This window comes from Sprattus sprattus, assembly GCF_963457725.1.
Source record: "Sprattus sprattus genome assembly, chromosome: 16".
Taxonomy (NCBI): Eukaryota; Metazoa; Chordata; class Actinopteri; order Clupeiformes; family Clupeidae; genus Sprattus; species Sprattus sprattus.
This window is the reverse complement of record NC_137914.1, coordinates 28,466,037-28,492,704: the sequence shown is the minus strand read 5'-3', so window position 1 is coordinate 28,492,704 and position 26,668 is coordinate 28,466,037. Positions and strand designations below refer to the sequence as shown.

Here is a 26,668-nt window from a genome sequence, read left to right as displayed (position 1 = left end):
GAAGACTTAACATTTTTTGTTATTAATGCGATTGGGAAGATGAGCAAATGAACGTGACTACCGTTGAAAAGGGGGGCGTGGCCGGAGCAGAGTTCAGCGCAGACGTGACATTTTCTGACTGCTTTTGTTCTTTAATTAATGTTTGTTCATTGTTGCGATCGTTGTTGTGTTTATTTGAAAGAAATTCAGTCCTACAGGATAAAATACAGGGGGTTTTGGGCGATTTTGATGCACAAAATTATGTTTCCGTTTGAAAAGTTGCAATTCCGTTTTCAGTGGTCCATTCCGTTTCAGATGTTCCATTCCGCGTATTCCGTCCGTTTTCCGTTTTCGCGGAAAACTATTGGCCCTACATGCACTTTTTAAATTGGCCTTATGCAGTAATTGTACTTCAGGGTTAGGGTTAGGATAAGAAGTTTTACCATAAAATAACAGCTTTGAAAATTGGGGCGCTACAATGACTTTTAATATGGAGAATCGCCTCTGTGCCATTGCCATACCAGGGTCCGTAGGCAAATGACTGCGTTATGTAGGTGTGCCTGAAGCCGCCAGGTTTTTACTGTCTTCCGAACTAGTAAGTAGCTTATTTGCCGTCTTGTGTTGCACTTGCTCGATGTTTGACTGTGGACAGTTGTTGACTAACTAGTTGGTCATAGTGTCAAAGTAAGCACATTTCAAGAGATTTCGCTAGTTTGAGCCACTAGCATCTCTTTAGTGATTAGCAAGTGATCCGTTATGCTGCTTTAATCACTGTGTGCAACATTTTCCATCTTAAAAAACAAAGATGGAAAATGTTGCGGTTTTTCGCGGTTTTTATTTAAGTTGCGGTTTGAAAATCGCGTCTCATCATATCGCGATTAAATTGCAAATGCAATTAATCGTTCAGCCCTACTTCACAGTAGAGAATGTACGATTGTAGATGTTTGTATCTCTTGGGAAGATTGTTTTTTTCTTTTTTCTTAAGGAAACTAGTTTTCGTATCAGCTTCAAATTAATTCTGATGGTAGATGCTATGTGAAGTATAAGTTAAACGCAAATCTTGTTCCCACTAGCCACCCAGGCTACGTTCAGTGATTTGGCAAAACTTTCAAAGCACAATGTTGCGAAAGATATCACCATCATTTAGACACCATTTAGTGTGCTGTAAGCTTTTGTCAGTGCCGACCTGTTGTTGGTCTTTGCAAGGTTTTGGCATGCCTTTTAGGTAGTAAGCTTGCTAGTTTTAGACCATCCTCTAGACCTTTGTATATATTGTCCTTTCCACATTTGTACCCTCCATATTTTAGGTGTGTTTGTAAATTTCACCCCACTGGCACAATATCAATTGTGCAGCTAACTAGCCACCTGACTTTAATCAGTAATGTCATTTTATAATGATGCACTTATTCTGAGTCAACTAGCTAGAGGACTTTATAGAATCGCATTGCTGCTTAATGCAGAACTCCATTCACTTTCCAAAGAGTGTAGAGTTGCAGCCTTGTCTTGTGACCATTTCATGTGCAGATTGTGATTTGGATGCTTGGTTTATCTTGTAACTTGAATCATTCAAGGACACTTCCTTCTTGGACTCTGTAGAGCTCAATTGACCTTGGAAAAGTAAAAAGTTCAGTATGTCACCTGTTCGTTCCAAGGGCACATTGCTTGAGTTCTTCTGAGTAAAAATAGCATGCAGCAGCACAGCCAGAAAAGCATGTTGACCTCAGACACAACGTCACCCACCCTACTTATCATTAGCAGCAGCAAATTAAGCCGTTACTATTTAACTTAAAGAAACATGACCGACCGTGTACCGTTTAACCATGGGCTGTTCAAATGTAATAATGTAAAGATGTAGCGTGGATTGTGGGCTGTATTAAGTAGCATGCTTTGTTAGACAAATTCTGCCTCTGTGGCCTACCTCACAGCCTAAGAACTAAGTTATTGCATTAGTGTTCTGGAGTTTAACAAAACAGAAACAAATGTTACAGTGAGCAGTCTGTTCTCTTCTGGTAGTCTAATGTGTAGCTTGAGTGCTCAGGTATGCTGACATCAGAGTATTACTTGTTTTATTAGGTAAGTAGCTGCATACTATTCACCTGAAAAGTGAAAAATACAAATTTGTTTCTTCAGGTTCAGTTTGGACCTTTGCCTCTGAAATAAATCCTTCCTGAGATGAGGTTGTCAAATATAGATGTGTTTTTGTACCAGCATTTGGCAATGTAATTTGTTGATTTACTGGAAGGAAACAGATTTAGGTTAGTAAAAATGTTCTCACATTTGAAACGCTACATCAATACCACATTCTTCGGATGCACGCCAAATAGGATGTGCATTATTCAAACTCTTTAGCATTCATTTCTGGAGTAGTGCCACCTAGTGAATAGTGTTAAATAAAAAAATCTGCCACTTTCCTAGCCAGTATTCTGTGATATAAAGGTTCAAATTTCATGATACCCCGTAGGTAGCTGCAACTGACATTTCAATATCTCAAGAACGGTTTAAGCTTAAGTTTTGAAATTTGGTATGTTTATACTTGACTACATTTGCTCATATCTCATTAGGTTCCATTTTGCTTTCTCAACAAAATGGTTACCTATGGCCAATCATAATTCAGCAGCTAATGCATGATGTTGTGGCCAATCTAAATGGAATATTGAAGGCTCATTAACAATGCCGTATAGAAGTTGTTTATCTAGTTTTAAACAAATTATGCATTAGCTGTCGCTTACACTCTGTTTTCCTCCGTTCCCCAGGCATTGATTAGACTATCTTTAAAATTAATTTTGACATGATTTTTTTTAAACAAATGCATCATTAATATCAGTACTTTCCTGGAAAACTATGTTTGGATGCAATCTGACACATGTATTCTGCCCTCTGGTGGATTATCCATGCACTGTAGGTGCACTAAAGGCAGTAGTGGTCCTTTGAATGCTATGTACAAAATGGCTGTGTCATGCAAAAAAGTGACCGGGGGCGAAAAAGAGCCCGGGTGAGGTAATGTTGACTTTCGAACGACTCTTGAGAGACAGTTGCTATGCCAACGCTAGCAATACTAGAAGTTAATTTAGCAATCCATATCACAGTAGCATGAAGACAGGACTTTACCATAAGCCAGCCAACAGTATAGGTATAGTTTGCTGTTAGAGATAATATTAATCTAATGTTTCAGTTTTTTTTTAAATAAGTAACGTTAGCCTGTTAAAAAGCACACTAATCCTTCCTTGCAATAAATTAGCTTTAATGATCATCCAATCTGAATGTGATGGTGGTTATACATCCATATTGTGTTCAGTTGAGCCGGCTGTATTTTGTATTGAAACATGTTGAGATTAGATCCATTTGATGCCAAATTTCATAGGCGTGCCTTCACTACGTCCTAATGGCGTAAGCAACAGACTTTTGTTAGTCTTTTACACAGCAACAGTGACTTCTACATTCATTATTGTACATAATCACATATCAATCTGAGCTGGTTTAAATTGGCTAGGGTGAGTAGAAGCAGATGGGTGCACACATTTTGCTGAAACTGCGTTGAACATTTCACTCACGATCAATCATTTGCCGTTGTGGAAATCCTCTGAAATGTTTTCAATATGTGACTGTTTGTTGTCTTTGTTATGAAGGCCTGACATTATTAGCGATACGATTGGTACCATGTTAACTTTGTTTAGTGGGAATTTCCTCCTGACATGAGATCACCCCTGTGTTGTGGGCCTGTAATAGGATGTCCCAATAAGCGGTGGTTTCAGCCACCTGCTGAAAGGGTTGGTAGTGAGGCTTCTTTGGTGAAAAGGAGACTCTGTCTGTGCTCTCCTCAAAAGTGGGAGGTGTGTTCTATTTCTGCTGCCTGTAGGGACATCTGTCCCAAGGTGTTGTAGTTGCTTTGCATATGCAGCAGTCAATTTATATTGTCAGTCCTTTTGTTGCAAGCAAAGTGATATTTGGCTCAAGAGCTGTTGATTTTAAGTATCTTTTAATATCAAAGCTAAAACCTCTTTAATAACGCTCTTTCTCTTGTCTCTCATTTTCCACTTTTTATTTTTATGTTTCCTCCCTTTGTCTCTCTCATCTGCCTAATTTGTCCTTCCCGGTTTCCCAGTCTTGGGATGTCTTTTTCAGGAATGCTAACGCAGGAGCTCCTCCGGGCACAGCCTACCAGAGCCCCCCTCCGCTGGGGACCAGCCTGGCCAGCCTGACTCAAGCCCAGTCTGTGGTGGGGGCACAGCCCAACGTGGAGAAGCTGGTGGAGGATCACCTGGCAGTGCAGTCCCTCATCCGCGCATACCAGGTTAGACCACTACACAGTACAACCAGCTCAGGGGTTTAGAACGGAAATAAGAATCACAATGTAGTACAATGATTAGAACATGAAAACCTGGTTTTAGCTTTATTGAGTTGTATCTATATGAGTTGCTGTAGTCTCAGTCAAATGTCATGTTGGTAGTCAAGTGGGAAGATTAATAATCCAAATCCATACTAATTGATGGTGTCTGTAATATTGATGTTAACAGTCTACAGGATGTTTTGAGTTGAACAGAGGGATATTCCACAGTAAAGTTCCCAGTACATTTAAATATATCTGGCTTAATTTGAGGAACCTTAAGTAAAATTGACGACTAAGTGATTTCCAGCTAATTCAGCTTACAGAATTCCGTAAGTAAAATCAAGAATTAAGTCAAATGTAGAATGAAATCAGATGAGTGAAACGTGACCCGGGTGCATGCTGTCATATGACTGCTGTTGCCTTGCTTTCAGGTGACGGGGCATCACAATGCTCAGCTCGATCCCCTGGGCATCAGTTGTGTAAATTTTGATGAGGCCCCAGTAAATACTGGGTTCCAGCATGTTGGTGAGAAATGTTCAACACCTTTCGTTCCTCAGAGCGCCATTAATGAGCTTGTCTGTGTTAATGTTGCTTTCCCCCTCCTTTTTCCTCGTCCTCTCTGTCCCCCTATATTTTCCTTTCATTTTTCTCACATCTTTTGTCCTTTCCTATGTCCGTGTCGTGAACTCTGTCTGCATCAAAACACATCTGATGTGTCTGTGATGTATGACTCTCTCCCACCTCCTCTACTTTTCCTCACCTTCATTTTGCCTCTCCACCTCCTCTACTCACCACCTTCTCTCCACCTCCTCTCCTCCTCCTTCTGTCCCCTTGTTGGTCGTTGTTGCATTCCGGCCCCACTTCGGGGTTTTATTCTCTTGTAGATTCGAGGGCACCATGTAGCTCAGCTGGATCCTTTGGGAATAATGGACGCCGATCTGGACTCCCTCCCTCCCTCTGACATTATTACATCTAACGACAAACTGGGTGAGACAAAAGCAAGATGACTGATTTGTCTGATCTTTCATGAAGTAACTGATCAGCTCTGGCAGCTGGATCAAATGGCCACAGGGAAAACGAGGCACTATACCTCATGCTTCTGCTTACTGGCCAAGCTTGGCCTGTCCTTCTAAAGAGTGAGCCTGCTCTCCTGTTCTGCCGTGTGCAAGTCTTGCATAGAATAGCCATTAGGTAGTATCCAGGCTTTGTATTCCAGTGCTTATTTCTGGCTAAGCTTGCCCTTTTCTTCCCTAGAGATGAGCACCTGAGCTCCTGTTCTGTGTCTTTTCAGCTTCAGTCCCCTTGAAGATATTGTAGCCTAGTTTCCATGACCTGTCTCCTGGATTCAGACGGGCAGTAAACCAGTCTTTTTTGAGTACCTCTCTGTTTCTTTGAGTACCACAGAAGTTTATTTAAGGCAAAAGTCTTCATGCTCACATTCCAAATGCCACATATCTCAGCTTCAACTTTGTGAGGTTAGAGGAAATGTTTCAAGTGTTAAAAGCTAAAAATGAAAACAGAGAGACACCAAAAGAAAGCAACATTAGATAAGAAGTCAACACTGCTTTCCCTTCTCCTTTGACTCCTGTGACTGAACTAATCTTCTTGCTTGCCTTGCATATTGCTGAACACTACTGCATTTGTACTAAACACTGACTACGCTCTCCTCATGTAGCAGCACTTACTTTAGGGACCGAACACCTTGGTGAACAGTTAAATATGACTGAAATCTTTGAATGGTTTTGAGCATGTATTTTTTTTAGTCAGGTTAGAATTTGCACCGCCTCTCAAAAAGTAATACAAATAATCAAATGTTATAAGTTACAATTAGTTACAAAGGAATTCAAAAAGTTTACATTTCATTTTCAACAGATAATTAGTAATCTGTGACCTATTGCCTTTCAGAAGTAACCTTCTCAACCCTTGACTATATGTAGACATTTTAGTTTATAACATTACAAATAAGTCGAAAATATCAATAGAATATGAAGAAATTATGATGATGATAATGACATAATGACATATTGAAGATATCAACAAAAATTTGCATGGCCACCTGGCCACCTGGCAGCTGGCTACCTTTTAGCTCAAGCTCATTGGTTAAAGGCACCCAGTGCAACTTTATAGGCTTGAGACTCGAAAAATAAACATTTCATTTCTAGTCTTTTTTACACGTAGGAAGAGGCCATTTTTTTACCAGATGTGTTGGTGTGCTATGATGGTGTGTGCTGTTTTAACAGCATAATTACTGTTTTCGTAGCCAGGTTCATTTAAGCAGCCTGTCTCAAACTATGGGCCACAGCGCAGTGTGTAAGCTGATGGTACCTAGAGCCTCTACTGCTAAAGTCAAATAAGGATCGGTGCTTTTGGCACTCGCCAGATCATCTGCGGGACAATTGAATGGAACGCTGACAAACAAAAAAAGAAAACAAAAGTTCACCAATCAAGATATATACTTTTGGAAATAGACTATGTGTGTCATCAGCTATAGTGGCATTCCATAGGGAGTAGGGGAACACAGTGTCCCCTCTTCATTAATTTGTGTGCACTCTTAAGAGAGAAGCAGAGACCACTCTAGTTGCAGAAGACACTTGTTAGTAGGCTAAAAAGAACACAGTATTTTAAACTTGTCCATAAAGTGTCATGCTCTCAGTCACTTGATTATAAAACATGATATTTTTCCTCAAACATAGAAGTCGACTGTGAAACCACTTAGTGTTCTTAATGCAGAATGGATTCATCTAGGTTTAGTCCATTTGAGATCAAACCTCAGAATAGACATATATCTCAATTTTGATAGCGTACGTGTGTGTGTGTGGAAGGGCGTGTAGTAGTTGTTGCTTCCTGATCTAGTTTGATGAGCTTTGTGTGTAGCATACTGTGTGCAGTCTGTAGAAACAATATAGGATGTTCTGATGTGCTGTGAGCTATCATTATCAGCAACAGTGGTGCTAAGCACTCATTTCGTTTCCAGTTCTTCTGCTTGCGTGGCTTCATGAGGACCCAATCAGAGAGTGTTTGGGATACTATAGTTATTAATCCCATCGGATCTCTTTCTTTCTTCTACTGCCTTCCCCAGACATCAGAGTTGTCAAGGAGCGTCTCAGTATTCTTACAGTTGGAGGTAGGCTCTACAGGCCCATGGATGTGCGTATGTCTGTCTTGCGCTTTGGCCAATTCAGAGCTTTTCGTGTGACTTTTAAAAGTTGTAGTCTAGATCTGTACAATCGGAAATGTATTATTTCCAAAGCATACAGCTTTAGCCTGGGTGCCATCCGTTTTGTACGCGTTCCACTGATTGCTGCGTTCTCGCTGAAAAAAAACGTCTGGGATCGCTCGACGCGGTTTGGTCTGGAATTTGAATATACAGTGAGAATATGGCCGAGCGCGCTGATTGGTCCCTTCCATATGCGCCCCAGCGGGAAGGCTTCTCATTATCATAAACATGGCCGACGCGTAAGCCGAAACATGTTCTGGCTTGACCGAGAAGGCGATTTCGTCTGTTCTCGCTGATTTAGACGGAATTTCAAAGCTTAAACGTGAGCAAAATGAGGCACTGAAAGCTTTTCTTTCCGCAACTGGTTTTGGAAAGAGTTTGATTTACCAACTTGTGCCTCTCGTATGCAAGAAACTTGCCGCCGCCCAGCGCTCCCCACATGGTTCAGCTCATTACGTGACATCACAACCAGACCAAACCGGGTCGAGCGATCCCAGACATTTTATTCAGCAAGAACGCAGCAATCAGTGGAGCGCGTACAAAACCCAGGCTATGCAGTCTTTACTTTACCTTATATTTCTAAACTGAACTCATGTAAACTGTGCACTTTGTGTGTTTACACAAAATATTTGAATGGGCATTTAAAACAGAAGGTTTAAGCAATAACCCTCATCAGAGTATTTACAATGAATGCGTATGTTAAATGATTTAAAAAAGTAGATTGTAATATTAGTGGCAGTGTTATCCATACTTTTATTATCAAACATTTACACTTTGGCCTCTTCAGAAAACACAAGCATTTGTGTGTATTTCTTTACTGACTTCCTCTTCTCACTTTCCAGAATCTGATTGTGACTCCCATATTAGGGATGATGTCAAACGGGGTAATGAACATGTTCTCCAAACACATTAGAGCTTTTTCAGCTTGTGCCTGGTATCCAGAGTTTGTTTTTTGACCACACGATTAAAGGTTGCTTTTGTAGGCTTTTTGCATTCGCCTGTGGATGCTGATTTGCTCTCAGTACAGGACACGTTGAGGTTTGCATTGGGCTGTTGATGCTGATCTGCCGTCAGTACAGGACACGATCCTGGTTTGCATTGGGCTGTTGATGCTGATCTGCCGTCAGTACAGGACACGATCCTGGTTTGCATTGGGCTGTGGATGCTGATCTGCCGTCAGTACAGGACACGATTCTGGTTTGCATTGGGCTGTGGATGCTGATCTGCCATCAGTACAGAACACGATCCTGGTTTGCAGTTGTTGTTGTCTTGACTATGTGTATTTAAAGGCATGTTGCTTAAGAAGGATCTTCCTTTGACCTGTTAAGTTGAAGCCTACCTGCACCTTGGAGGGCTCCGTGTGTCTGCCTGTGACTTGGCGGTGGGTGGGTGGGGGCTGGGGGGTCCGGTGCCCTTGGACATTGTACCGATGTGTGGCAGAGTAGGGGTGGGCGATATGAGCTAAAATTCATATCACGATATTTTCCACTGTTCAGACGATATCGATATAATATCACGATATATGAGGGTAAAAAAATCAGAATCACATTTTATTAGCCATTATTAGCTTAATGATATTAGTTAAGGCAAAATATGTCATCATGAAAAGTATAAATCGAATAATGATCAAATTAAATAAATATTTCTCTACTGATATGTGCTACAACTGTAATTTCAGTATGATTCCAATCATTTCAAGCATTTTTAGAATCAGAAATTGCCTAATTTGCGCATTTACTGTTCAAACAGAGAGGAGACATGCGAGGTGAGGCAGCGCTGTAGCGACGAACAGCTCCTGATCTCAGATTGTGCAATCCCCTACTTACTGGGTTGAGCGCACGCCTTTTGCTTTCTGTAGTATTCGTGGACACTTGTATTATATGTCCAGTCCACCATTAAATAGGTTATGTATTTCACGTATGTGTAGAACCTATTTAGTTTTGCTGATCTGACATAAACCCGCAGTGAAAAAGCACTGAGGGGAGGCAAACAGTAGGTTACTTAATGAAGGGGCCGTGCGAGAGCCTGAAACTGGAATTTCAATTGAAACGTAAATGTTAAATAATGGGAGACCAATGCCGGAGCTAAAAGGTGCGCTTCAAACGACGGGGCATAAAATATCGCTATCGACTAGTCATGTTGCTTTTGATAAATGTTGGACCTTAGATTTGGCTTTGGACGAAGAGCGGAGACTAAATATTAGCATGAGCAATATTCATTAACATTACATTGATATCATAGTGAGCCCTTGCTCTGTCGATTTCCCATTATTTCTCTTACGATTGTTATATCTACTGTATATGGAGTCATTTATCATCACACAAGTGGTTGTAATCACTTTGAACCCAAGACGGTGATGGTGAGCTGATTTTGAGAAATTAAACTTTGCAGCTAAAGTTGTGTTTCCTGGTTGTTACTGGTTATCGAATTGCTGTGCTAGCTTAACCTTAGCATAAACGATTTAAATGGAAGAGTTACATTTGCATGAAATGATAGCTAGTTATCTAGCTGATGATATAGTTCGCTCGATTTAACTCATACAATTATAATGGGAAAAGGTAGTAACCCTCAGGGTGCCTTTGCAACTTCGTATGAAAGAGTTCATATTCACACATATTAACACGAGTTCATCACAAGCTAGCAGCTTCAAACTGTATGTAACTTACCTATGTGTGTTAAGAATGATGATATGAAATATGATAAACAACCAGTAGACAATTTGCAAGCTGCCAATTGAATGGTGATTTTACAGGTTGCTGGTGCCTACACCTTTGGCTAAAACAACACGGCGACTCAACTGTCTATTATTCTTTTTTGGTCGGGGATTTTAAAGCAAAACCAGTTCCAAACAACAGAGGTGCCCCCTTTCTTCTTAACCAATTAATCCTCCTTCCCTTGAGCAGCATCAATTTTGGGGTTCTATATCGTTCCTACTGACCGCCAGAGGCGGTGCTTACAGCACATGGATATCATCACACGGAACGTGCAGGTCGAGACTTAATAACAACAAAGTCAAACGTGACCTGGGTGACGTCACCCGGTGACCCCGTGACAGGGGTTAAGACACCGGTGAACCCAGGAAGTGATCCCTTTCACTTCTCGCATTTGCGTTTGGAGATTCATTGTGGACTGAAGCGCCGAAGTTTCGTACCTTATTTGGTTGGGGCCGTGATTTCACCCCCCAAAGAGACTGCGTTTTGGTCAATTGGTTTATATTTATTTCACTGCTTATTTCGCCGTTGCGCTGCCTTATATTTTGAGTGCTCTCGCTCGGTTGGGGCTGGCTGCCTGGCCCTTCGAAGCGGTGTGTCCCTCGCCGCGGGAGGCTGCCTTGGCGTTGCATTGGAGGTAAGGTTGTTTTCTTACCAGTTTGTTTGTAGCGGTGTTTCTTGCCGCTGTTTGATTTATTAGCGATATTTAGTGTCGCCCGGCGCCCTTTTTGTTGCCTTGTAGCTACCTTGTTTGTAGCCTTCTTGGTTTGCCTGTGGGCTGCCCTTCTTATTTAACTTAAGTTACCTTAGCTGTACTAACGCTGACTATTGGGGTGTGCTCGCCCCTGTGTTCTGTTGCCGCCTAGCTCTTTCATTTGTGTTGGTTATTGATAACGTAGCCTTTGTTATCATTATTTTGATTCTGATTATTGGTTGCTTGCAGGCTTAGTCTAGCCTAGCTTGTTTGACCCTTGTTATTTTTTGTAAACCTAATAATATTGTTGGCTTGTGGCCTTGGTTGTCTTTTTTAATTAAGACTAGAATACTGTTGGGGTGCTCTCGCCCCTGGGTGTCTTGTTGCCTTGGTTATCTCTTTGTTTTTTAAGACAAGAAATACTGTTGGGGTGCTCTCACCCCGGTCCTCTCTCGTCAGCTTGTCCCGTGCCTTCGCCAGACTGGTTGACATGGAGTATCTTCACTGCTGCGTGAGCTGCCGGGCGAATCGAGATGGAAGAGGGGCATCGCGAGTGCCCCTCCTGTCTGGGTCTCGGCCACTTACAGCAGGGCTTGACCGACCTTGCCTGCGCTGACTGCATGTGCCTCAGCATGGAGGCTTGCACTGGTGGCTGCGCCACAGGAAGCTTCCCTTACCCCGGCGGTGCAGGGCGCCGTGTCTACTGCAGCGACAGTGCCCAGCAGGCGCCATGGGGTGGCCTCACGCCCCGCCTTCAGGGCGCATGAGTCGCGCTCGGTCCCTTTGGCGGCGAAGGTCCGCAGGATGTCTGCTGACTTGGTGGAGATAAAGGCCCTGTTGGCTCGCCTTCCACCTCCGGCGGACGATGGTACCCCTGCGGCTGACCAGCAGCCCGCGCGCACGCCACCGCCTCCCAATCTGTCACCGGCCGGCCGCGGCCTGGACGAGGTGTCCATCCTGGCTTCGGAGAGCCTGGATTACGATGGGTCTGGGGCCAAGGACTCTGCCTCCCAGGCTGGCTCCCGGGCCACCAGCCATGGCTCAGTGGCAGTGTCGGAGCGTGGGCGCTCCACCATTCAGCCCGCCTTGAAGTCCGCACTGGCCCGCCTGGGGTTGGACTCGACTCTGGCAGGCCAGCCTCAGCAGAGCGCCTTCTTTAGAGGCTCCACGCAACCTTCCGCTTTGGCCGTGCTGCCCTCGGCCCCCTACATCCAAGAGCTTCAGAGATGCTGGACGGACCCCAGACGTTTTTCGCACCTCCCCAGCGAGTGCAGGGCTCTGGCGGACATGCAGGATGCCCCTGCGTATGGCCTCCAGCAGATGCCCAACATCGAGCCGTCTATGGCGGCATTGGTCCTGTCCCCCAACGAGGCTATGCGCCCGGACGCTAGGTGCCCCCGCGCTCAGTGCCGCATCACAGATGATCTGCTTGTCCGGAGCTATGACACGGCGGCGCGGGTGGGACGCCTTGGCAACTCCACGTCCCACCTATTGTTGGCCCTCACCCAAACATCTCGGGACGGCCGTGGGCTCTCAGGAGCTCTGCGAGGCTGCGCTCCAGGCCTTCGCCTATTCAGCGCGAGAACTGAGAAGGCTCATGTCATTCTTGACCCTCGCCCGCCGCCAAATTTGGTTAGCACAGTCGCCGCTGGCGGAGCCGGACAGGAGGGTCCTGCGCTCTCTCCCTGTTGTCCCCGGGGAGTTGTTTGGCCAAGCCGCGCAACAGGCCCTGGACAGGAGCGTTCAAGTCGTCCAGGCACGGGAACAGTATGCCGGTCTGCAATTTCGGACACCGCGATATCGGCCACGTACCCGCCAGGACTCAAGGCGGGCCGGGGACTTTCAACGGCCCTACACATCTCGGCCCTGTGGCGCCGCTCCCTTCACTCAACCAGCCCCTCGTCGCACCTATGATGACCGACGGGGGCGATCTGGACGACGCTGACGTCGTCACGCCGGCGGTCGGCCACTTCTCCAGCGAGCAGCACCGACGCTGGAGAGAGCTGACCTCGGACCCCTGGGTGCTGTTGACCCTCGAAGAAGGTTACCGCATCCAGTTCGACCGCCGACCGCCGAGATTCCAAGGGGTCCGGACCACCACCATGGCCTGCCCGGAGAAGGCCCTCGTCCTCCGGCAAGAGATCTACAGCCTCCTGGAGAAGGGTGCCATCTCTCCAGTCGAGCGGAGCAAACGGCTAGGTGGGTTTTACTCCAATTATTTTCTTGTCCCAAAGAAAGACGGCGGTATCCGCCCTATACTGGACCTGAGGGCTTTGAACTGCCATCTGAACATCCTACGGTTTCGCATGCTCCGCACTGTGGATGTTTTGCACAGCATACAAGCGGACGACTGGTTCGCCGCGATCGACCTGAAGGATGCTTACTTTCATGTCCCGATTGCACCACACCACAGGCAGTTCCTGCGGTTTGCCTTCGAGGGGCAGGTGTACCAGTTTCGTGTCCTGCCCTTTGGCATAGCATTGGCTCCCCGGGTCTTCACCCGGTGTGTGGCGGCGGCATTGGCGCTCCAGGCCAAGGGCTTGCGCATCCTGCCCTACCTGGACGACTGGCTGATATGCTCCCGGTCGGAGGCCCAGGCCCGCTCCGATGTCGCACATGTGCTCTCGCATGTTGCGGAGCTGGGGCTCAGGGTCAACCTGTAGAAGAGTTCGTTGGTTCCAAGCCAGGAGTCTGTGTTTCTCGGCATCCACCTGGACTCAAGGTCGTTGAGGGCTACTGTCTCTCCGGCCAGGATCGTCGGCATCCACCGGCTGCTCGGACGCTTCAGGCGTGGCAGGTCACTCTCCCTCAGGTCCTTCCAACGCCTCCTCGGCATGCTGACCACTGCCTCTTCTCTGGTTCCGCTAGGGCTGCTGGAACTGCGCCCACTCCAGAGGTGGCTGAACGACCTCCGCCTCCACCCGGCCTTGCACGGGCACAGGCTGGTCAAGGTCTCCTACACCTGCGACAAGCTCCTCCGTCCTTCGAGGCAGAGGGCTTACCGCCTGCAGGGTGTCCCCCTGGCTGCCGTCCCTTCCCGGCGGGAGGTCGTCACCACGGACGCCTCCCTGGAAGGATGGGGTGCGGTCTGGCAGTGCCAGACGGCCAGAGGCCGCTGAAATTCTCTGCAGCGGCGGCAGCACATCAATGTGTTGGAGCTGCAGGCTGTCTTTCTCGGCCTGCAACGCTTCCTCACGGGCCTGGCCGGCAGAAACGTTTTGGTGAGGTCCGACAATTGCACAGTGGTGTACTACATCAACCACCAGGGTGGCACCAAGTCCCTCCAGTGCTTGAGAGTGGCCCAGCGTCTGCTGCAGTGGGCCCATCGTCGTCTCCTGAGCCTCCGGGCTGCGCATTTGCCAGGGGCCGCCAACAGTGTCGCGGATCTGCTGTCCTGGCGGGGCTCCGATCCCGGGGAGTGGCGGCTCAACCCAGCGGTGGTCCTCGCCATCTGGGACCGCTTTGGCAGGGCAGAGGTGGACCTCTTTGCTTGCCAGGAATCGACACACTGCCCCTTGTGGTTCAGTCTCCACGGCCCCAGTCCCCTGGGCCAGGACGCACTGCCACATGCGTGGGCGCGGCGACGGCTTTATGCGTTTCCCCCGCTACCACTGTTAGTGCAGACTCTCCACAGAGTTATGGTGGGCCGTCATTCGCTTCTGCTGGTGGCTCCTCGGTGGCCGGGGAGAGTGTGGTTTCCTCAGCTGCTACAGCTTTTGGACGGAGACCCCTGGTGCCTGCCGATGAGGCAGGATCTTCTGTCTCAGCTGGGGGGCCAGATCTGGCACCCGGATCCGGCCCGGATGCAGCTCAAGGTTTGGCCCTTGAGGGGCCAGACCCCTTACTAGGGCTTTGCGAGCCGGCGGTGGTCAACACCATTGCCAGCTCGAGGGCGCCCTCCACCAATGCCCTCTACGCCAACCGGTGGAGGCTATTCTCCGATTGGTGCCTGGCACTGGGCGTGGAGCCTACACGCTGCCCCCCGCCTACCATTCTGCGGTTCCTTCAGTCACTGTTTGACAAGGGTCTTGCACCTTCCACCATCAAGGTGTACGCTGCTGCCATCTCTGCACATCATGCCAGGGTTGACGGACGTACTGTGGGATCCTTTCCTTTGGTGGCTCGCTTCCTCCGGGGCGCTCTCCGTCTGAGGCCCCCCCGGCGGGCACGGGTGCCCACGTGGGATCTGCCTTTGGTGCTGCAGGCTCTCTGCGATGCACCATTTGAGCCCTTGCTGGCAGCAGATGTCGCATGGCTCTCCATGAAGACGGCGTTCCTTCTGGCTATTACATCTGCCAAGCGCGTTGGGGAATTGCACGCGCTGTCGGTTAGTGAGGTCTGCCTGCAGTGGCACCCCGGCGACAGTGGGGTTACTCACAGTGGGGTGGCCAAACCCCTCTTTCCTGCCGAAGACCCTCTCTTCCGGCTTTGTTAATCAGCCTCTCAGCCTGTCTGCGTTTGCAGCAGATCAGGGGGAGAGGTCAGAACTTTTATGCCCTGTTCGTGTTCTCAGGATGTACGTGTCTCGTACTGAGGGCTTCCGTCTGAGTGATGCCCTGTTCCTGTGCCACACCGGACCGAGGAGGGGCCTGGCACTCTAGGCAGAGACTGTCCAAGTGGATAGTGGAGGCCATACGGCATGCCTACGGGCACAGTGGCTCCGCGGTTCCTCGGGATGTCCGGGCGCACTCCACTCGTGGTATGGCGGCCTCCTGGGCTTCGCTGAGGGGCGTGCCCCTCTCTGACATTTGCAGCGCTGCCTCCTGGGCGTCCAGCTGCACGTTCACGCGGTTTTACAGGATTAATGTTGTCCCTCATAATCCTGTCCCGCTGGCGGTGGTTCCTGGCCCGTCCCAGCAACACTGAGTACGGGTAGGCACTCCTCGTGACTTTGTTGGTATTGGTCATCCATGTGCTGTAAGCACCGCCTCTGGCGGTCAGTAGGAACGATATAGAATGATGGTTATGTATATAACCACGGTTCTATGAGTTCCGGATGACCGCCAGAGCTGGCAGTCACTCGGGAGTCTATGCGAGAAGACTTGCCAAGAGATCACTTCCTGGGTTCACCGGTGTCTTAACCCCTGTCATGGGGTCACCGGGTGACGTCACCCAGGTCACGTTTGACTTTGTTGTTATTAAGTCTCGACCTGCACGTGCCGTGTGATGATATCCATGTGCTGTAAGCACCGCCTCTGACGGTCATCCGGAACTCATAGAACCGTGGTTATATACATAACCATCGTTTTCGCTCTTCCTGGATTGTTAATGTTTTCCTCTAAAGTTAACATGCCTCCTAACTGCAGCTGCCTACCACTACATGCGCGCAACAAGTGCATGCGACGTGCGCTCAAAAAAATAGGTCCATATGTTAACATACATTCTTTTATTCGTAAGAACCCATAAAGGTTAGATTAAAATAAAAAGATGTAGCTACTTAGTACTATTACTCAGTTGAAATTTGGAATAAAAAATATTAATGCCAAATTCGAATTTATGAATTATAAATAAATCGCGATATCCATGATATTGCAAAATCCATATCATGGCGTGGCAACATCGCGGTATTACTATCAAACCGGTATATCGCCCACCCCTATGGCAGAGCCAGAGGCTCCGGGTTGAACCTTTTGAACTGCATTGTGATCCTCTGACACTGTAAGCCTGCTTTAGGGTCGTAGAGTCTTCTCACTTTCCTCTCTTCTCTGTACTCACTCTCCTCTCTTCTCTGTTTTCACTACCCTCTCTTCTCTGTTCTCTCTATCCTCATCAGTCATCTCTCTGATTCATATTGAAACATTCTGATCATGTGCAGATGCACTTGAATGAAACCACTTCTTTGTCACCAGCTATTGATGGACCATGGCCATCCACTGTAGTTTGATTCCAGTTGTGCTCTGCTCATTCATTTAGCTGTTTGAGTGCCAAGAATATTTACCATGTTTCAGAGCATAAGTCATAGTAGGCAAAGGCAAAATTCTCTCATTAGCCTGTGCTTGTTTCATTTATGACTTTGTTGAATTACAGGTCCTTTTTTCATTCAGATAATGAATAAAATAGTAAATGATGAATTAATGAAGTAGTAGTAGTAGGAGGAGGAGGAGTAAAAAAAAAAAAAATGCTCTACTGTCTGTCATACACACTGCATGAAATGTGGGATTTACGACAGTCTTCGACCCTGTGTATTGCCGTAGAAGCCCACATTGGTTGAAAGCCCCCCCACCCCTTCCCCTTGGCCAGGCCTAGGTTTTTTTATGTTAATTAAATTGACCTGGATTGAAAACACTTTGCTCCTTGAACGTCCAGTGGTGTAGTCCAGTGTATACGCAGGTATACGGAGTATACCCACTTATTTTTCAGTCAGCATTGGGTATAGGCCTACCCACTTCTCAAAACAGGGTGTTTATCCTGTGCTGTATGAATAAATAAAGAGTAACCTATACCCACTTCTCCAGGGACCACTAGCCTACATCACTGTGAATGTCGATATGTAATGGTATGGTGTTATTGAAACTTACCACGTGTAAAAAAGACTAGAAATTGAACGTTTATTATTCGAGTCTAAAGTTTGTAATGTTGCCTCGGGCGCCTTTACGTGAACAAAATTAAAACGTCACATAAGTCCACTAAACAATTCCCAATTCGCACGCTCCAGTAACAGAAGAGAAATACTTCAGAGGAGGGAGGAATGATAAACCAGGTACTTGGTCGCACCGACAAGCTAGCTCCTTACCAGCAAAGGTGGCTAAGCGGTTAGAAACAGCACCATTAGGTACACACAGTACCACTAACCTGAAGAGCGCAGGTTCGGATCTCACGAAGCTCGCGTAAGATTTCAAAATCTACCTGAAAAGACACAGGTTAGATATTTACGAGTGGCAAACATGTCCCAAGTTGTGAAATGACTATCTCAATATCAGAGTAAGCCAGACTCTGTATAATTACATGCCAAAAGTGAATCTCAAGAACATTACAGAGAGGAAGCTTCGGAATATGAGTGGAACAGCCTCGAAAGTACATTGCAACTCCCGAACTCTGAAAATGAAAGGCAAAGCAAGAATCGTGATATCCCCGAAATCAAAACCCTAAAGACAGAACTCTGAAAACGGAAGGCGAATCAAGAAATGTGATAACCCCGGAGCAAAACCCTAAAGACAGAATATTAATTAAACTAGAATGCGTTTCGTGAACGAACTGCGAGAGTGTGCTTGCTCTGTTGCGGCCATGACAGAGAGAACAAGTGCCTTGGAATTAGTCTCTTCCCCTCCTAGTCTCCTAGAAGAGTGAAGAAAGTAAAGAAGAGTGGAAGAAGGAAAGAAGAAAAGAAAGAAGAGTGGAAGAAAGAAAGAAGAGTGGAAAGAGTGAACAAGAGTGGCTCTGGATAAAGACAGTAAAGAGAGAGTGAAGAGGGAAAATATTGAAAGAAGGAGAAAAAAAGTGAAGCAGAGAGATGGAGTGTGAGAGAAAGTAGAGTGAGAGGGATAGAGAGAAAGAAGGAGAGAGAAAAAAAGTAGAGTATTTGCAGGGCTCTACGCTAAGGTTTTTCCCAAGGAGCACATGTGCTCCTAAATGAAAACATTTAGGAGCACACAAAGAAATTTAGGAGCACAGCAGGTTTTTTTTACGCGGAAGCAAAGCATGTCATACTCATTTGCGACCTATAGTTACAAACATTGTATTTTCCAACGTTTAACCCCATTCATGTTCAGTTATTCCAAAGCAATTTAGCTGGTAAATTGATCAAATTACTGCATTTGTTCATACAACGCTTTGGTTGACCTCTTTTTAATTGTTATTAGTAGTATCTTACATAGCCAGCTTTACTTAAAGTTTATTGTAAGATATAGCTTGTTTGACTTATTGCAGTTAGAGTTAGACTGTAGGTCTAGTATCTAACGTAAGCAACACTTTTACTGTATAGCTAGAGAGCACGTGTATCACATTGGTTTATAGTCTGTCAAATTAGTTCTAGTTATTGGTGTTCGTTGGCATAAAAAGTTAGTCTTCCCTTATAAGCCTATAGTACATCTGATTAGAGCTAGCAACCATGAAAAACCTCTTCTGAAACTAAGAAGGATAACTATGACTAAATGTGACTAAAACTAATATGCATTTTTGTCTTAAGACTGAATCTAAAATAGCTGCCAAAATTAATACATCTCAGTGTTCATTTTGGCAGCTATTTTAGATTCAGCAGCTATTTTAGATTCAGTGCATATTAGTTTTAGTCACATTTAGTCATAGTTATCCTTCTTAGTTTCAGTCTAGTTTTCGAAAACTGAGCACACTACAACAGCTACGCTGTGTCCAGGTACATCCTCAAACGTTTTTCAGATAACCTAATGATTCAAGGTCTCTCATGAATCATTACTCCCAGGACACGGGTTAATGTTAACTCACGCTATCGGCCACAACAAGTTAACCATTCTTTCAGTATAAGCAACTTTTGCATAGCCCCGCACAGCTAGGATAGCTCACGTTACCGTAGTAGGAATACAAGCCTTAGCTCACTATATCCACACAACTAAATTCATGAATTACTTCACAGGTTTACTTAACAACTTGAATTAAGGAAAATGATCCCCCGTTACGGCTAGCTGAAACTGCCAGTGGATACTCCCGTTACGTAGTGTTAGTTAGCCTTTAGCCCCGTACTCAGATGTTACAGCTGCTTAACACAGCTAGGATAGCTAACGTTACCGTAGTGGGAATACAAGCCTTAGCTCACTATATCCACACAACTAAATTCATGAATTACTTCAAAGGTTTACTTCACAACTTGAATTAAGGAAAATGGCGTCTCCAACGTTAACGTAACGTTAATTTATATACTAGCTGCTACGGCTAATACCATCAGTTTCCATTAAAATTTCAGTCAGTACACTGAAAATGCTGCCATTCAACTCACCTTAACGAAGTGGAAATACGGTAGCTAGGTTAGAAACTGTAGTTACTCTTATTCTTTCTCAAAGTTGAATTGAGAGGGACAGAGAAATACGGTTCCTCTTATTCTTTTTCAAAGTTGAATTGAGAGGGATAGAGAAAATGCGGTTCCTTGGATTTGGCGGAGGTGTCAGTGAGAAGCACAGGTGCAAGCCAGTTTAATGAGCCTATTATGATGTCATAATGCACAGAGTTCTGCCATGCAAGTCTATGGAGAAAAAAGGGGATGAAAAAGAGGAATAAAAAAGGAGTGGCAAGGAGTACCGCCACGAAAAGTCATAGCGGCTTGCACCGGATCGAGCCGGACATTTCGGTGTTTGAATGGCGTCTCTATCTCAAACGGGCGAGGAGTAGTTAGCTGCAAGAAAAACGGGGAGAATAAATAAATAAATAAAGAAAACTTGACGATAACAATACTGTGCTTCCCTTCGGGCAAGCACACTAATTATTATCGTTTACATTTTAATTTCGTTTTTATGGGGCAATAGCTGTAAATGAGGGGATACGTTTTGTCAGTTGAAAGCTGACCTATAGACAGAATCTCATTCCGTCTCATCACAAGACGTTTTAATTCAATTCCTTGTCGTTTTCAACCAATGGCTGCAGCAGGGTGTGTGTGGCTAGACTGCTGACAGTCAATATGCTAATAAGAGCATTTCGCACCTCTGTCAGCGGGAGGTGAGAATGCTAAACACATCGGCCCCCCTCCCCTCGCAGGTTCCTTTCCGGGAAATTCCGTTTGTATGCGGCAGACGGACATTTCGGGGGAATGTCCGCGATCAGCCAGGAATGGTGATCATTCGCGGCTGTATCACAGCGTATACGGGCCTGATAATCTTGCTTTTCATGCAGTGACACTGGGGAAGATGCAGTTGGGCTGTGCATTTCATTTCTATTTCCATTTCTATTATGGCTTCCAGCGATTATGGAAACGATGTCATGATAAAACTTGAAAAAAATAAATTAGTGTACTCCAGTGGACTCATTTGGAATTGTGTGATGAATCCACCGACTCATTTTGTCTTGTGCGATGAATCCACCGACTCATTTTGTCTTGTGTGATGAATCCAGTGCACTCATTTTGTCTTGTGTGATGAATCCAGTGCACTCATTTGGTCTTGTGCGATGAATCCTTTGCACTCATTTTGTCTTGTGTGATGAATCCATTGCACTCATTTTGTCTTGTGTGATGAATCCAGTGCACTCATTTTCTTTACAGCGATGCGTTTATGCCTCTCCCTAAAACACTAGAACCACAAAATCACAATTATTATTTTTGCCATTTTCAACAGTTCATTTTATTTGAGGAGTTTACTATCATGAACACGTTGAAGTCAACATAAGCCATAAATAGACTGTCAAACATCTACCACCACCATCAGATTAGGATAGTTTATGTGCTGCTATCTACTATCAGATAAGCTGTACAATGGTACTGTACAAAGATCTCAGCATGTAAATACACTACAGTGTTTTGAAAGCATACGTATCTGCATAATTGTATTTCCGTAATTGTTCTGTATAACTCAACAGTATCTTTTCTGTCTTTTTTTTTTACCTCTCACGATCATTCTTTTCACCCCTTTTACACCATTTCTCTCCTTTTCTTCCTTAAAATAACTGGGCCTGTCTTCTGCGTGTCGTTTGTGTGTTTGTCCTTGTCCTGGTTATCATCAAACAATGCTCTTTTTCTTTACCTTGCATATCTTGTCATCACATTAATAACTCTTTTTGGCATTTTATCGTTTGCTTTTGACATTATTTACACTTTTTGGCGTGGCATTTTTATCGTTTGCCTTTATTATTAAACTCACTGTGCTCCCTAATGAATCATCTTCATTTTGCACTCTCATCTAACCCAACGTTCTTTTCTCCAATGTTTGTCACCCTTGTTTTCTTTGGTTCCTGCTCTCTTTCTGTGTCCTCTCTTCCATCATGTGTGGACTGACTCCACTGTCTTTTCTGTCTCACTATCCTGACATCTGTCTTCTTCTGTTCCTGTGTAACTCTTCCGCTCTCCCCTCCACCTCATCTCACTGGGGTTGCCGGGCTCTCAGGCTTCTATGGTCTCGATGAATCGGACTTGGATAAAGTGTTCCGCCTACCCACCACAACCTTCATCGGTGGGGAGGAGAGTGCACTGCCCCTGCGGGAGATCATCAGACGGTTGGAGGTGAATTGGGTCACCCAGAACAACTGGTTACTTAACACATGCTCTGTTAGATAGCCTGCTAGCCACCACACTACACATACACATCTCAATAACAATAACCTCATCATAACTCAAAATGACAAACATACACACAGTGTACACATGTTTGATGCTCAAAAGCAGGTGTTACACAAAGGTACTGTACAGTGCAAACTGTGGCTGAATATACAGATAAACACACATATAAGTGTAAACCCTAAATGTTACTAATCCAGTCCTCTCTCTGTGCTGCCCACGAGCCCCTAATGTGTGTCTTGTGTTAGATGTCATACTGTCAACACATCGGCGTTGAGTTCATGTTCATAAATGACCTGGACCAGTGTCAGTGGATTCGAGAGAAGTTTGAGAGACCTGGTGGAAGGACCTTCAGCTTAGAGGAGAAGAGAACGCTCATGGCTCGGATGATTCGATCCACCCGGTACTTAAGACTTCCTACTTGAAACAAACACGCATGCTTTGATTTTACAGGCTGACATATCAGAATCAGAATCAGATTTTATTTGCCAAGTAAGTTAGAACAAACAAGGAATTTGACCTGGTGAACTGACTCTCAATGTGCTTACACATATATTACACATAACATACATTACAACACAATACAAAAACAAACACAATACAATACAAAAACAAACAGTGCAATGGTCTATGAAAGTTTGACAAAGTATGTACAGGAGCTGTGAATTGTTCAATAGTGCAAAGAAGAAAGTGGAGAGTGCAAGAAGTGCAGGGATAAATATATATGCTACATGGATAAATATGTATGTTACTTTGAGTTGTTCAGTAGTGAGACGGCGAGGGGGAAGAAACTGTTTTTGTGTCTGGAGGTTTTTGTGAACAGAGATCTATAACGCCTACCAGAGGGGAGGCGTTTGAAAAGTTTGTTTCCGGGGTGTAAGGGGTCTGCAGTGATTTTTCCTGTCCGTTTCCTGACTCTGGCGGTGTACAGGTCTTGGATGGTGGGCAGGTTGGCACCGTTGATCTTTTCAGCAGACCTGACTGTCCGTTGGAGTCTGTTCTGGTCCAGTTTGGTGGCTGAACCAAACCAGACAGTTACTGAAGTGCACAGAACAGACTCTATGACTGCAGTGTAGAAATGGATCAGCAGCTCCTGAGGCAGGTTGTGGTTCCTAAGCTGGCGCAGGAAGTACATCCTCTGCTGGGCCTTTTTGATGATGGTGTTGATGTTGGGTTCCCACTTCAGGTTCCTGGAGATGGTGGATCCCAGAAACTTGAAGGATTCGACAGCCAACACAGTACTGTTGAATATGGTGAGGGGGGGCAGTGCTGGGGGGCTCCTCCTGAAGTCCACTGTCATCTCCACGGTTTTAAGCGTGTTTAGCTCTAGGTTGTTGCGACTGCACCACAGGGCCGGCTGTTCAACCTCCCGCCTGTATGCAGACTCATCATCATCACGGATGAGGCCGATGACTGATGTGTCGTCTGCACATTTTAGGAGTTTAACAGATGGGTCACCTGAGGTGCAGTCGTTGGTGTAGAGTGAGAAGAGCAGTGGGGAGAGCACACATCCCTGAGGTGCACCAGTGCTGACTGACCGGGTGCTGGATGTTGTTTCACCCAGCTTCACCTGCTGCTTCCTGTCTATCAGGAAGTTTGTGATCCACTGACAGGTGGAGGCGGGCACAGTGAGCTGGGTGAGTTTGGTGAGGAGGACTTCTGGGATGATGGTGTTGAACGCCGAACTGAAGTCGACAAACAGCATCCTTGCATAGGTCCCTGGGGAGTCGAGGTGTTGTAGGATGTGATGCAGCCCTATGTTGACTGCATCATCCACTGTGATCAGCACAGACTTTCAGACAGGATGGTGTCACACCGTCTGGGCCTCCGGCCTTCCTTTTCTTTTGTCTTTGAAATAGCTGGCACACATCCTCTTCACAGACCGTCAGTGCAGGGGGGGAGTCAGGGGGGAGGGGGGAGGTGATAACAGGGGGTGCCAATGATTGTGTAGAGTCTGGGTTGGAGCGGTTGAGGGGTGCGAATGTGGGGTGATCAAATCTGCAGTAAAACACATTCAGATCGTCAGCCAGTTGAGGATTCTCCATGGAGCGGGGGGAGGTTTTCCTATAGTTGGTGATGTCCTGCAGGCCTCTCCACACTGACGCAGGGTCGATAGCTGAAAACCTGTTTTTCAGCTTTTCAGAGTAGCTTCTCTTTGCCACTCTGATCTCCTTAGTCAGTGTGTTTCTGGCCTGGTTGTATAAGATCCTGTCCCCACTCAGTCAAAGCAGGCCTGTAGTTCCAGCTTTGACTCGTTGGTCCATTTCTTCACAGTTTTAACCACAGGCTTTGCAGATTTTAGTTTCTGCCTGTAGTTTGGGAGGAGATGAATCAGGCAGTGATCAGAAAGTCCCAAGGCTGCACGTGAAACAGAGCGGTATGCATTCTTAAGTGTTGTGTAGCAATGGTCCAGTGTGTTTTTGTCCCTGGTGGGACACTTAATGTGCTGCCTGTAATTTGGAAGGTCGCGGCTGAGATTAGCTTGGTTGAAATCTCCAAGGATCATTAAAATAGAGTCCGGATATTTTCGCTCCGTGCTAGTTATCTGGTCAGCCAGTTGCCGTAGTGCATCGCTGACGCAGGCTTGAGGTGGAATGTACACACCGACCAGAATAAAGGAGGAAAACCCCCGCGCTGAATAGAAAGTATATGTTCAGGATGTCCTGTAGTGAGGTCTTGGGTTATAACATGGCCTTTCCTAATGTATTTCTTCTTCTCTTTCATAAGAGGTTTTCATGATGTTGAGATGGGAAATTTTTATCTTGATGCTGTTTGAGGAGTCTGTGATTTAAAAAAAAATCTGATTTTGAGCCAACCTAATGTCACAGTCCTTTTTCTACCATATTGTAATATCAAGCCATATGTTCTGCTGTGTTGCAGGTTTGAGGAGTTCTTGCAAAGGAAGTGGTCATCTGAGAAGAGATTTGGCCTGGAGGGCTGTGAGTCACTCATCCCTGCACTCAAGACCATCATCGACAAGTCCAGTGAGAACGGAGTGGAGACCGTCATCATGGGAATGCCTCACAGGTAAACAGAGTGGAGACCGTCATCATGGGAATGCCACCTAGGTAAATAGAGTGGAGACCGTCATCATGGGAATGCCACATAGGTTAATAGAGTGGAGAACAGGTAAATAGAGTGGAGACCGTCATCATGGGAATGCCACATAGGTAAATAGAGTGGAGAATGTCATCATGGGAATGCCACATAGGTAAATAGTAGGGATGCAACGGTACAGTGTGGCCACGGTTCGGTTTGTATCACGGTTTTTGGGCCACGGTAACGGTTCGGTTTCGATATATCAATATTATCCTGCCGCTAACACGCATTAGGTTATATTTGTCTTTTCTATTTCAAGTCAACAAGGTGCTTCTACTCACACTTGCAGAGACAATGCAAGATGCAATTCAATGTAAAAAGGGCACATATTAAGTCAAATCACAAAATGTATTTAAAACAAGGAACACTATTCTGGCCTTCTGTAAAAAAAACAGGCAATATTAAATATAGTAAAGTGCAGTATACTGTAAAGTAATGTGAAATGTAAACATTGACATTATTCAATAAACTCAAACAACAAACATTGTCATTCACACACTTAAACCCTAGAAAATACTTAACTGTTATAAATACACCCTTAAAGAACAACAGAACAAACCTCCTCTCTCCTAGTCACTTCGTACAGTTCTGGAATTATTTTGCTGCTGAAATGCATGCGGGAGGGGATATTAAAACGAGGATCAATGGTCTTTATCCTGTGACGGAATCCCGTGCCTAAAACTACTGAATAGGGCTGCATGTCTTTCCCTATGAAGACGCCCATTGAGTTGGTTATTGCCTTGTGTTTTTCGGAATTATTTGCATATTGTTGCTGAAATGCTGCAGCAATGGATGGTTGTGTTTTCGGCGACAAACCGTGCTGCTCCGCTTATAGTTACAGCCGGGTGATGACGGGGCAAGTGGCTCAACATGTTGGATGTATTACCTGTGGAGTAGGCGATCGTAGTAAAGCAATGCTTGCACACCGTGCTTTGCTTGCTGACGATCTTTTTCCCTTTATCATCATACTCCACACTGAACCCAAAATGTTCCCATACAGCTGATTTGTAAGATGACGGTGCCTTTTTCTTTTCTCCGTGTCTTGTTGACTTGCCATGATCGTGCTGCAACAGGGTAAGTTTCGTTTTCCCCACATGGAGCTCCAGCGTCTGCATTCAGAGCGCTGATTGGCTCTTGGGAAAGTCAGTTCAATTCTGATTGGTTGTTGCATGGTTGTGGAGCGCAGAACTCATCCCCTGAGTCCCAAACAGTCATGGCTATCGCCCAATACATGCGTGCATTCATTATAACCACATATTAAATTAAAAGTTTAATGTCACCCATACCGTAATATCGCGGTTCACCTGGGTCAACCGAACCGAACAAGGCGAACCGAACGGTTCCCTAAAATACCGAAAACCGTTGCATCCCTAGTAAATAGAGTGGAGAACGTCATCATGGGAATGCCACCTAGGTAAATAGAGTGGAGACCGTCATCATGGGAATGCCACATAGGTAAATAGAGTGGAGA

The 26,668-nt window shown here is 45.6% G+C and overlaps 1 protein-coding gene across 3 annotated transcripts in view; it reads left to right on the top strand.

Moving 5' to 3' along the window:
* The window catches only part of LOC308377522 (2-oxoglutarate dehydrogenase complex component E1-like), a 57,725-nt gene that overhangs the window by 5,967 nt on the left and 25,090 nt on the right, over positions 1–26,668 (top strand). Inside the window, exons 3-9 of one of the 3 annotated variants that reach the window (XM_080854212.1) lie at positions 4,082–4,270; positions 5,191–5,293; positions 7,386–7,430; positions 8,366–8,407; positions 21,929–22,044; positions 22,347–22,501; positions 24,979–25,125. In XM_080854212.1, the coding sequence (XP_080710338.1) occupies positions 4,082–4,270; positions 5,191–5,293; positions 7,386–7,430; positions 8,366–8,407; positions 21,929–22,044; positions 22,347–22,501; positions 24,979–25,125 (797 nt within the window). Of the gene's footprint in view, positions 1–4,081; positions 4,271–4,737; positions 4,832–5,190; positions 5,294–7,385; positions 7,431–8,365; positions 8,408–21,928; positions 22,045–22,346; positions 22,502–24,978; positions 25,126–26,668 lie in introns of all 3 variants that reach the window. The other 2 variants (XM_080854213.1, XM_080854214.1) reach the window with 2 other exon arrangements.